Genomic DNA, 12592 nt, shown 5'->3' with positions numbered 1-12592 from the left:
CCAGATCTCCCACATTGCAAGCGGATTCTTTACCAGCTGAGCCACAAGGGAAGCCCAAAGAATCCTTTAAATATACACAAAAGCCACTGATGGATTAAGACCTAAATGAATTAAGAGTCAGTTAATAACTGAAGAGAAAATTAACAAGGTTCAAATGTGAAGTAAAAGACATTTTCTATATTACCATAAAATTTTTCTGAAGAAAAAAAATACACTAAAAAGTTCAACAATTCTTTGCTCACTTAAAATATAGTGGATAATATAAATTTTGCTGTATTAATGTTACTTTCTAATTGAAGTTTCTGCTTTCAAAATAAAGTCCTGATTACTCAGATAAAAGGGACCTGGGTCTACACAGGAGTACTCTTGAAACTCTGAAACCTTTTATAATGTCAGGTACTAGTTTGGTCTCTCCTAGACCTGGGCAAAAGGAGAAGGCAATGGCACCCCACTCCAGTACTCTTGCCTGGAAAATCCCATGGACGGAGGAGCCAGGTAGACCACAGTCCATGGGGTTTCGAAGAGTGGGACACGACTGAGCGACCTCACTTTCACTTTTCACTTTCCTGCATTGGAGAAGGAAATGGCAACCTACTCCAGTGTTCTTGCCTGGAGAATCCCAGGGATGGGGGAGCCTGGTGGGCTGCCGTCTATGGGGTCACACAGAGTTGGACTCTACTGAAGCAACTTAGCAGCAGCAGCAGCAGCAGACTGGACAAAAAGGAAACCATTAGCTCATCTCAGGTTACAGGAATGGTTTCAGAAAGAACTGCTATCAAGTCATTTTAACTTTGTAAAGAGGATGCTTTTCAGACTGAGTATGCAGGGTAGGGGCATGGAAAGAAATTATTTCTGGAAGAGAGTAGCTAGAAATAAAGTGCATATATGCACTGAAAGAAAACATTCCAAACCACTAAGGATAAGGTAACCTGTAATAGGGCTTCCCTGGTGGCTCAAGCAATAAAGAAATCTGCCTGCAAGGCAGCAGACCTGGATTCAATCCCCAGTCAGGAAGATTCCCTGGAGAAAGAACGGCTAGCCACTGCAGTAGTGCTCAGTCACATCCAACTCTTTGCAACCTCATGGACTGTAGTCCACTAGGCTCCTTTCTCTGTGGGATTTTCTAGGCAAAGATACTACTTCCTTTTCCAGGGGATCTTCCCGACCCAGGAATTGAACCCACATCTCAAAAAATCAAGAGTGTTCCAGAAAAACATCTACTTCTGCTTTATTGACTATGCCAAAGCCTCTGACTGTGTGGATCACAATAAACTGTGGAAAATTCTGAAAGAGATGGGAATATCAGACCACCTGACCTGCCTCTTGAGAAACCTGTATGCAGGTCAGGAAGCAACAGTTAGAACTGGACATGAAACAACAGACTGGTTCCAAATAGGAAAAGGAGTACGTCAAGGCTGTATATTGTCACCCTGCTTATTTAACTTATATACAGAGTACATCATGAGAAACGCTTGGCTAGAGGAAGCACAAGCTGGAATCAAGACTGCAGGGAGAAATACCAATAACCTCAGATATGCAGATGACACCACCCTTATGGCAGAAAGTGAAGAGGAACTAAAAAGCCTTTTGATGAAAGTGCAAGAGGAGAGTGAAAAAGCTGGCTTAAAGCTCAACATTCAGAAAATGAAGATCATGGCATCTGGTCCCATCACTTCATGGCAAATAGATGGGGAAACAGTGGAAACAGTGTCAGACTTTATTTTTGGGGGCTCCAAAATCACTGCAGATGGTGACTGCAGCCATGAAATTAAAAGACGCTTACTCCTTGGAAGGAAAGCTATGACCAACCTAGATAGCGTATTAAAAAGCAGAGACATTACTTTGCCAACAAAGGTCCCTCTAGTCAAGGTTATGGTTTTTCCAGTGGTCATGTAGGGATGTGAGAGTTGGACTGTGAAGAAAGCTGAGCGCCGAAGAATTGATGCTTTTGAACTGTGGTGTTGGAGAAGACTCCTGAGAGTCCCTTGGACTGCAAGGAGAGCCAACCAGTCCATTCTAAAGGAGATCAGTCCTGGGCGTTCTTTGAAAGGAACGATGCTAAAGCTGAAACTCCAGTACTTTGGCCACCGCATGCGAAGAGATGACTCGTTGGAAAAGACCCTGATGCTGGGAGGGATTGGGGGCAGGAGAAGGGGATGACAGAGGATGAGATGGATGGCATCACCAACTCGACGGACATGAGTCTGAGTGAACTCTGGGAGCTGGTGATGAACAGGGAGGCCTAGCGTGCTGCAATTCATGGGGTCACAAAGAGTCGGACACGACTGAGCGACTGAACTGAACTGAGCTACTGCATTATCAGAAATGGCCACCCATTCCAGTATTCTTGCCGGGATGATCACATGGACAGAGGAGGCCGGCAGGCTACAGTCCACAGGGTCGAAGAGTCAGACACAGCTGTGCATGCATGCACACACACCTCTAACACCAGCTACAAACATGTCCCAGTGTGTCCTCCATGGAAAACTAGCTCCCCACAGGGTAACGATGCTTTTTCATTTTGAAAGGCTTCTGTGTGTCATCTGAATCTGGAATATGATGGGCTGAACACAAATAAGCTACCCCAGTTTTCCCCAGTGTCTTTACTATTTCAAAGTACAATCTGAATCTCTAAGAGGGGACATGTGATATATTGCTTCCCAAAGTTATGTCACTATGGAACTTTTCTTCATCATTACCTCTCAAAAGCTGTGTGTCCATACTTACAGTCCAAGAAAATGCTGAGCTAGTAAAACCCTGAAGGCATTACATAGAAAGAACTAATATTTTATATGCCTAATGTGCCTAATGGAAAGAATACTTGATTAGGAGTCAGAGGACATGGGTTTTGTTTTGCCACTTACTGACTCTATGTCCTCAGGGAAAAAAACACAATTTTCTTGCACCTTAGTTTTATCATTTGCACAAAACCAATTAGAATTCTAGTTGTAGCCTTTTCCAGGGTTGAATAAAAGATATTGCATATGGTTATAGAAATAATAAAATTCTAGAGCTACAGAAACTTTTAGACTATCCAGGAAAACCTTATCTGAAAGATAAAGGTTATTTTTCAAGATCTGAATTACAATCCAGATCTTTTAACTCTCAGTCCTCTACTTTTTCTCTACTACTATATGTTGTTTCTGGTTTTTAAGAGATAAAAGTATTAACCAAACATCTCTAGAGGCAAAACAGGCCTCAGAAAGGAACACAAAAGGTGTCAGGAAAAAAAAAAAAAAAACAGAGGGTACTATCTTAAGTTTACCATTGATAACACAGGCACATAGCGTCTAAAATAAGTAAAGCTTTAATAGACATGGGGGATAGACAGGTAAGAGCAGTTTACAATAACCTGGAAACCAAAGGGATGCAATTCTATAAAGTAATTTGTCTCTATGTCCAATTAATAAAACGGTCCTACCATCACCAAAAATACATCTAATCAACAATAGGTAAAGGGAAGCAAATATTAATGAAATCAATGAAGGGCCCAAGGGTAGAATAATGGACCAAAGTTGGAAGAGGCTAGAAGTAAATAAGACGATTTGGTGATACTACTGCAATTCACTGATGTGCAGTTTTACTATGATACAGAAATGTTTGATGCTAATTACTTAGTGATATGCCAAAAGGATGTACTTATTTCACTTGAAACATAAGAAAGAAACGCTTTTCCATACTGACAAATCAACAGGATAATTCTGGAATTCATTAGAAAGAAACACTAACTGATTCAACGTAATAGCTTTCCTTCCTGTGTAAAATGCTTCAAAATATCTAAATGAATATAGAAGTGCATGTTTCTATGGCAAATTGTTCATTATTGAATCATTATCAACCCTTGTTAGAAAAAATTTCTCGTTTTTGCAATGTACAAAATCATTAGTGTTTGAGAGCTCCATCATGGAAGATAGTAGCACTTTACAATCCACTATTTCTTCAGGCAAATGTGCTTATTATGGCTAAACATAATACGAAAAACAACATTCCCTAGATGTACAATTTCACTGGCCCCCACCCTCGCTTAAATGGTGTTTTTACATGTTGACATCAATGATGAAATATGTTACTGCTTTCCAGTTAGTTGTAACTGTTTCTCAGCACTCATCATTCACAGAATCACTCTGAAGGTTTTATCTATTATGATGATTAGGTATCAGCAGTTGCAAATACTGCTAATACTGCCAGGTACATCTCAGTCCTGCTTTAACGCTGCAGGTTTTCAGCCTGAAAACTCCCCTAAAATTATCAAATGGCTAACAAAGTGAATCTATCCACTGTAACTCTACTGAGTGCTACAGACCCACCTTCTAGGGTATTAGTTCAATTCAACTCACACCAAGTGGGATTAATTGCTGCTGTTTGGAGCTGCTCTGCAATTTAAAGGACATTCATTTCCCAAAGCTAGCTATTGTCATGCAGATTGCTTGGACTCAACAGTTAGATATCTCATTTGATCATTTTTACTAAAAATAAAAGGAAGTGTAGTAAATCAGATACTGCCTAGATCACTGCAATTCTTTTGAATCTATCTGTCTCACCTTTTTAATGTCATTCCCCCTTTCTTAAAAGTAAATTAACATTTTTAAGCTTAGATAGTTAAAATGTATAATGAAAATGTACCCTTCACAATTTTAAGTCACCTTTGCTCAAAGCTACAATAATGATGCAATTCTTCTAAAGAGTAAGCTCTGTAAGCTAAAAATGAAAGTAAGAACATTAATATAAAAAAGGGCAATTTCTGAGTTTTCACAATTCAGTTATACACCTAATTAAGAAAGCTTAGTTCAATGTAAAATTACAAAAACACTGCCTATAGTTTGGTCTACCACACTTACTATAAATTAAATACTACTTGGGAAAAGATATACTACAAAAGGAAACTATTTGGAGTATCACATCTATTTTACTTTTTGATAGCAAGTTCAATAAAAAATTTAAAAGATTAGAAAGTTTTCCCTAGCCTAATGCAAGGATAATTATTTTGTTCTAAATTTAATTCTGATTTTTACCTAGATGATAATATATTTAATATCAGGATTCCCACTTTCATTTATGGTTGAAACAAATTGTCATTCTAAGTACAATATTTACCACTGATTTTAGCCTTGTGTCATACTCAATGACTCTGGCTTTAAAATGGTAACTGCCTTAGGCAAAATCCACATCCGAATTTGTCTCCACCACACTTTATGGAGGATAAGGGAAATAAACAAAGACTGCAAAATAAAACAATTTATAAAGAAATTGCCGACCACCAGGATTTTGGATTTGGGTAATCCACTTAGATTAGCATGGCTGTGTCTTAAAAGGACAATTCTAAGACCACAATATAGGTCATGTCCTTAAGAAATAGAATAAGTAATGAAATCAATGTCAATTACACAAACCTTCCATATTAACATGACGCCACTGACAACCAGTAAGACAGATTAAATAAAGCTTTTGTAATGTGCTTAGACTCAGCATAAACAAGATGGAAAAAATAATGTCATAAAATGGATTATTTTGAATCAGGTTCTGCTGAAAGGTAAAAGTATCACTTAAAAAACAGAGAGGGATCCAAACTCAGGGAAAAATTTGAGGGCTTCTCATTTCAGATTGAATAGCTATAAACTTTGATAAAAGAGAGAGCGAGCAGAGAGAATGAGAGGAAGGGAGGGCAGGTTTGCCGGGAGTAGGGGGAGATACAGAGAATGGTTAACCTTAAAGGTTATGCCAAAAATAATCAGTTTTAGGCGGTCAGTAATATCATTCAAACTGCAAATTCACACAGAAAAAGAAAAAATTTTTAATCCCCAATATGAACCAAAGTGCTTAAAACAAATGCCGCAATATTTAAATGTACTATTAAGTTTTTATCAAACTGTCAAGAAATATTGTCCAACATGAATAAAATTTGCCTAAAATCACTGCTCTGTCATATTTTTATTTACCACACAAATACAACTGTTAAGACAAATAGTAAATTAAAAGCAAATGTCTCTGAAATGCTTCTCTGCCCAGAAGGTACAAAATATATAAAGCTTGGTGTCACAGACACTGCCAACACTGACAGTTAAAACATTGCTGCCTCCTTTATTGATAGCAATGACAATAAAGCTCTAAGAGAAGGACCCACATTTCTGAACGCTTGCCCCGCAAACTTGGCTGAATAGAGAAAACCCAGATGCTCCTAGAAACTTAGGAAGTTTCTTTTAGATACTTATGTGTCCTTCCTGGACAAGGGGATAAAAAAATGTCTCTGATCCAAGAGGCTTTGTGAAGACTACTTGCAGAGAATTACCAACTTACCCATTAGATTTGAGTTCATGAAAGGTGTTGGGGACAAGCCTTCGTGGGCCCCTAAACGACTGTCATTCAAGTGATCACTGTAATGAGGGCTGTCTGTAAAACCCTAGAGGGGGGGGAAAAAAAAAAAGACCGGAGTATTAAAAAGATTATTTGGCAGTCCTGCTAATTGAGCATAATGACACTCATCTAATTAATATACAGACTTACAAATGGTCATTCCTAACCAAGTTTCTGGTTCATTACTTGAAAAACTAAACAGAAGTGCTGCTTTTATTCTTTTTAAGACTTTAAAGTCAAAAAGTTCCTATATACATTTTAAAGAAAATTAGCGCTTTGATCTCTTTATATCCCTGAAAGTAAAATTCTAAATGGATGAACTAAGAAAGTATACTTATGAGTTATAATAAACTAGAAAAACATTTATCCTCCTTTCTCTGCCTCCATACACCCTATCAATAAAGGATTGGGCAATTATAAGGTTTACTTAAGATATTAAAAATAATCGAAAATCAATAGACTAGAAATGAATCCTTTCCTAAATGGCAAACAAATATTTAGTAAAAGAAGATCTGCTTATATTCCTTTTAATACTAGTATAATAACTATATATACTGAGCCATGTATACTCTTATACAAACTGAGCCATGTAAAATAGAAAACACAAAGATAGTTAATTTCTTAAGAATCTAAAAAATGAAACTGCAAACACCATGAAAATAATAAAGCTAGTGCTATTATTTCACAATGGCTGTTACTAAATTTATCCTTATAACTTAAAACATGCTTTTTAAAAGCAAAGGAGCCTAAAAGATACCAAAGTTTACAAATAAAGTGTGTTACAAAAGCTCAGTGGATTATAACTGTTCTGGTTCTCAGATTCTTATACATACTAAGTACAGCATCACCTCCAAAATCATACTTTCTATATGAGATTTTGAACCCTACTTAAAAGTGTAGGTGGTTCCTACCCTTTTGCCAACTTAAAGTGATTTTAGTAAAGATCAGAAAATCTTACAAGAGGCCCCAACAAGAACAAAAACTCACTGCCTTGGCTCACAGCAGCGACCCAGAATCCCCTGGGACTATAAAATCATCAATCACTGAACATTTATCATTACCCAGACCGCAGGCTAACATTCAAGAAGACATTAATGGGGCTGAAACAGGCCTCACTATCTTTGCAGGGATGCTGTCAGTTCAACCAAAGGGCTAGGAATTGAGGGCTAAATAACTGTCAAATCATTAAAATTGCTTATGGATGCATGTCAGAACTCCTGCTATTCAGTTTAAAACTAATCTGCTGGGAGTGCTAACTCCCAAATGAATCTGTGTTTCATTTTTATCTACTTTAGAATCACTGATACACATGTGATAGACATTCAAAAAGAGTATTGGTGACATTTACAACTTGGTTATGACTACAAAGGTGTCCTCTGGTAACCACAACCAGAGTCCTGTCGGTCACAGCCACAGGCAGCAGGGGCTATATACAAAACAGAATGGCTCCTGCCTAAGGTCACTCCTTAGAGTTTACTTTTGTTGCTCAAAATTAAACACTCTTGAAGTGCTAAGTGACATCCTACTATCTCACATTTATCTCAGTGTTTTCCTCTGCCCCTCCCTCCCACTGTCATTCTTAGGTATAGAGTCAAATAAGACAATAAAGCTTAAAAAAACTCACTAAAATATTACTTATCAGCATTAAATAACTATTACTCTTGAAAAATGCCAAACGAAATGCATCTGTAGGTCATCCATGCTGTTCACACTTCATTTCAATGTTAAAGGATAATAAAAGGTTAATTTTGTATATTCTCAGTTCTCTTCATTCTTGAAGAATAATAAAAAGAACTTTCCCCCTTCATGACTATGAAAATAAAAACATTGAAAAGTTTTAAAACGCTAAAGTACAAGTATATAAATAAATCTAAGTTTCAGGGTATCATCAAATGACTTTTATACACATTAACTTTATACATCACATATATTTCAGTTAAGCAAAGACTCTAAGCCCCTATTAATATATGTTCAGAAAACACAACAATTATTTTTCTGTCAATCATAAACAAAAAACAGTAAGTACTATCTATTACCCACGTGTACCCACATATAGCGGGGAACAGTACAGAAGTTACACAAGATTATATCTTAGTCCACTAATAAAATCTGAGATTGTCATATTATACCACAGAGGATCTATATCTGTGTCATCACATACAAACAAGATTTGAATATAGGCCCTCAGTATCTGTTTACTCATAAACATACACTATTAACCATAGTGTTAATAGTGAAATTTGATGTAACTCATTTCATATTTCAGTAAGTCATAATTTCATTCATATAAGACAAAAATTAAATAGAAATTTGAATTTTTTCTTAATACCTCAAAGGTTCACCTCAGTGCATAGAATTTTTGAAAAGCCACAGCCTAAAAGAAAGGAAGTGAAGTGAAGTCACTCAGTCATTTCCAACTCTTTGTGACCCCACAGACTGTAGCCTACCAGGCTCCTCAGTCCATGGGATTTTCCGGGCAAGAGTACTGGAATGGGTTGCCATTTCCTTCTCCAGGGGATATTCCCAACTCAGGGATCGAACCTGGGTCTCCCGCATTGTAGGCAAACGCTTTACTGTCTGAGCTACCAGGGAAGATGTCTTCATCCAGATGCAAAGCGATGATGGAGGATGGAACAATGAAACTGGACTTTAAATGTTTGTCAGTTTTAGATCGATGTATGCCAAGTGAGAGCCACTCAGTTGTGTTAGACTCTGCAACCTCATGGACTGCAGCCTGCCAGGCTCCTCTGTCCATGGAATTCTGCAGGCAAGAATACTGCAGTGGGTTGCCATTTCCTTCTCCAGGAATGTATGCCAGGACCTTACTTGAAAAACTTGGACTGGCTACTGTTTGAGACTATTCTTATCATTGCTTTCTCGTAGTGGAAGTGATACCCACCCAGAAAATTACTTTTAAACAATTTACAAATAATTAAATAAGATCGGTTCCAGAAAATGAACATAGGTATTTCTCAGTCAGCATGTTAACTGTGTCAACTAGCTGGGTAATACCTACAACAGTGCTTTGCAAACCTCAATGTTCATATCTACTGACTAGTTTAGTTCATTTCAGTCACTCAGTTGTGTCCAACTCTGCCAGCCCATGGACTGCAGCACACCAGGCTTCCCTGTCCATTGCCAACTCTTGGAGCTTGCTCAATCTCATGTCCATAGAGTCGGTGATCCACTCCAAGCATCTAATCCTTCATCAGCCCCTTCTCCTCTTGCCTTCAATCTTTCTCAGCATCAGGGTTTTTTCCAATGAGTCAGTTCTTCACATCAGATGGCCAAAGTATTGGAGTTTCAGCTTCAGCATCAGTCCTTCCAGGGAATATTCAGGACTGATTTCCATTAGGATGGACTGCCTGGATCTCCTTGCAGTCCAAGGGACTCTCAAGAGTTCTCCAACACCACAGTTCAAAAGCATCAGTTCTTCGGAGCTCAGCTTTCTTTATGGTCCAACTCTTACATCCATACATGACTACTGGAAAAATCAAAGCTTTGACTAGATGGACCTTTGTCGGCAAAGTAAGTGTCTTTTTAATTTTATGGCTGCAATCACCATCTGCAGTGATTCTGGAGCCCAAGAAAATAAAGTCTGTCACTGTTTCCATTGTTTCTGCCACTATCTGCCACGAAGTGATGGGACCAGATGCCATGATCTTCTTTTTTTCGAATGCTGAGTTTTAAGCTAGCTTTTTCACTCTTCTCTTCCAGTTTGATTCTGCATTTATAACCAATTGGTGATAGTTATGCTTACTTATCCATGCACCACACTTCTAGCAGCAAAAATCTAGACAATCTAGAAATAAAGATCTTTTTCATATATAGAAAAGAAAAACTCAAGTCTGCAGAGGTGATAGCTGAGTTCCCCCCGCCCCAACCCCACCAATCAGAACTACATTAAAACATGGTAAGTTTCCAGATAAGTAAAAATTAGGGGGAAATATCAAAGTTAACATAAAAATCTAAAGCAATCAGAGTAACATTATATTTTTATACATGTAGTTAAGTACTCATCCATTTAGTTTTCAGTAGAAGATAGATGTCAAATAGAGCTTTAATGAAAGAAATGAGTTGGCTGACCAAGAGTTTAAACAGCAGACCCCTTAAGTACCACATATAGTTAAGCAAAAAGCATGGATGTCTATTAGGAGGAAGGGCAAAAGGTATAATGCTGAATGGAGTTGATAGAAAAGCAAGGGAGGCAGCAGAATAGCCAGAACATCAAAGGGCAGGAGAAAATGAGCAGAAGGTGACTGCCCAGAGGGAAAGGTTGGAGTAACAAGAAAGGAACAAAAGCCAAACAAGCAACTGTTAAAATGGAGCCCAAGGAGATCAGTCAAATGGTACTGAACAATGAATGCTTTTTCAATTATGGAATATAAAGTAAACCAGTGAGATCATTAAATACAGAACTTTCATGATGCATATTTTTAACTGATAGAACATCACTGTGGTAATAAAAGGGGGCCAAACCTGACCCCCTAGAGCTGCGAATTAAGATCCTAAATTCTGGGAAATGGTTTTACCAGGAAAATAGATAATAATTTCATTAATAAAAATGAGATTTTCATACATGAGATGATAAACACTACATTATGGAGGACCAAGCAGAATTATCAGAATCATCTATCATAGTAGCTTTTTAGCCAAAGTATGCTACTAACCACAAAAATATTTCCCAACACACCCTTAAAAAACAGTTTCTGCCTTAAAATAAAAATGGAAAGCACTCAAAAGATAAATCACTGATAAAATCAGTTGATACACAGAGTTTACAAAAACTGTTCATTCTGTATTTAATATCTAAATTATAATTTCCAGTTTTTAAATATCCCACTTATGAATGCATAACACTTCATAAAAAGTTTAATATTATGAAGTATATTCTACAAAATATTTCACTTTTCTCTATGTTCATTTTATGGTACAGAATTTAGAAACTTTAGTCCTTGTGACAATAAGACAACAATCAATTAAAGCTGCTATCCGTTTTCAACTAATTTAAACAGCACAGAAGCAAACCAATCTTTTGTTCTATCAGAAACAAAACAAGGCTTCCCTGCTGACTCAGTAGTGAAGAATCCACCAGCTAATGCAGCAGACATGGGTTCAATCCCCAATCCAGGAAGATCTCACATGCCACAGAGCAAAGTAAGCCCGTGTGCCACAACTATTGAGCCTGTGCTCTAGAGCCCAGGAGCTACAACTACTGAGCCCATGCACCACAACCACGGAAGCCCATGAACCCCAGAGCCTATGCTCTGCAACAAGAGAAACTACCACAATGAGAAGTCCAAGCATCACAACTAGAGAGCAGGCCCTGCACACCACAACTAGAGAAAAGCCCACGCAGCAACAAAGACCTGGCACAGCCATAAATAATAAACAAACTGATTAAAAAACAAAGCAGCTACTGCTATTTACACAATACTGATCTACTGTCCTCTGTCTCCTCAAAAATACAAGAACTTTTTTTGCTGGCTAATGTTTTAAATAGCTCTTTTAAAAATTTTATTTCACTCAACCAGTAAATATGGCATAATCATCAGAGAACTCTCCCCAAAAGGGTTTTTTCCTAAACCATGCAGCTATTTCTTGTATGAAAACCACTGTATAATCCTATTTTACCATATTATTTTCAATTCTTTTCAATAGATAAAAAGGGATGGGGAGAAAGGCTCTTTCAATAAAGATTTACTTTCTCAGAAATCTTTCCCTGACCCTAATCAAACTGGGTGAATTCATTTTCGGCTCCCATAGTGGCAAGCATTTCCATCATATCACTGCTCACACTTACTGAATTTATCGATTTAATCATCCATTTAAATTATACCATAATTATGTTATAATTGCACAGTATAGGTATAGTGGATAAACGTGGAATTCTTGGAGCCAGACTAACAGGCCTGCATTTCATCTTTGCCACATACCAGCTGTGTGACTTGAAACAAAGTAACATTTCTTGCCTCAGCTTCTTTATCTGTAAAATAGGGATAATAATAATATATTTATCTCACAGGTTGTTATAGGGATTAAATGAGTTTTTCTATGTGCAACACAATATATGCTAGCCATTATTAGTATCATCTCAGTTAGAGATGATTACGTCTTACAAATTCTGAAGAGGCAGGCACCATGTCTCTTTTTCTGACAATTACACCCCAGAACAATGTTTGTCACATACATAGCAAGTGCTCAATAAATGACAGATGGATGAGAGGGTTCAGTTGGTAAA

General features: G+C 37.5%; 1 protein-coding gene across 5 annotated transcripts in view; it reads right to left on the bottom strand.

The window, feature by feature from the left end:
• Positions 1–12592, bottom strand: part of TCF12 (transcription factor 12) — a 394295-nt gene that overhangs the window by 195526 nt on the left and 186177 nt on the right. For all 5 annotated transcript variants that reach the window (XM_040226604.1, XM_040226606.1, XM_040226602.1 and 2 more), the window contains one exon: positions 6295–6397. In XM_040226604.1, coding sequence (XP_040082538.1) covers positions 6295–6397 — 103 coding nt within the window. The remainder of the gene's footprint in view (positions 1–6294; positions 6398–12592) is intronic.

The sequence above is a fragment of the Oryx dammah genome, unplaced genomic scaffold (assembly GCF_014754425.2).
Source record: "Oryx dammah isolate SB20612 unplaced genomic scaffold, SCBI_Odam_1.1 HiC_scaffold_26, whole genome shotgun sequence".
Classification (NCBI taxonomy): Eukaryota; Metazoa; Chordata; class Mammalia; order Artiodactyla; family Bovidae; genus Oryx; species Oryx dammah.
The sequence above is the reverse complement of the archived record's forward strand: the minus strand, read 5'-3'. Positions and strand labels throughout refer to the sequence as shown.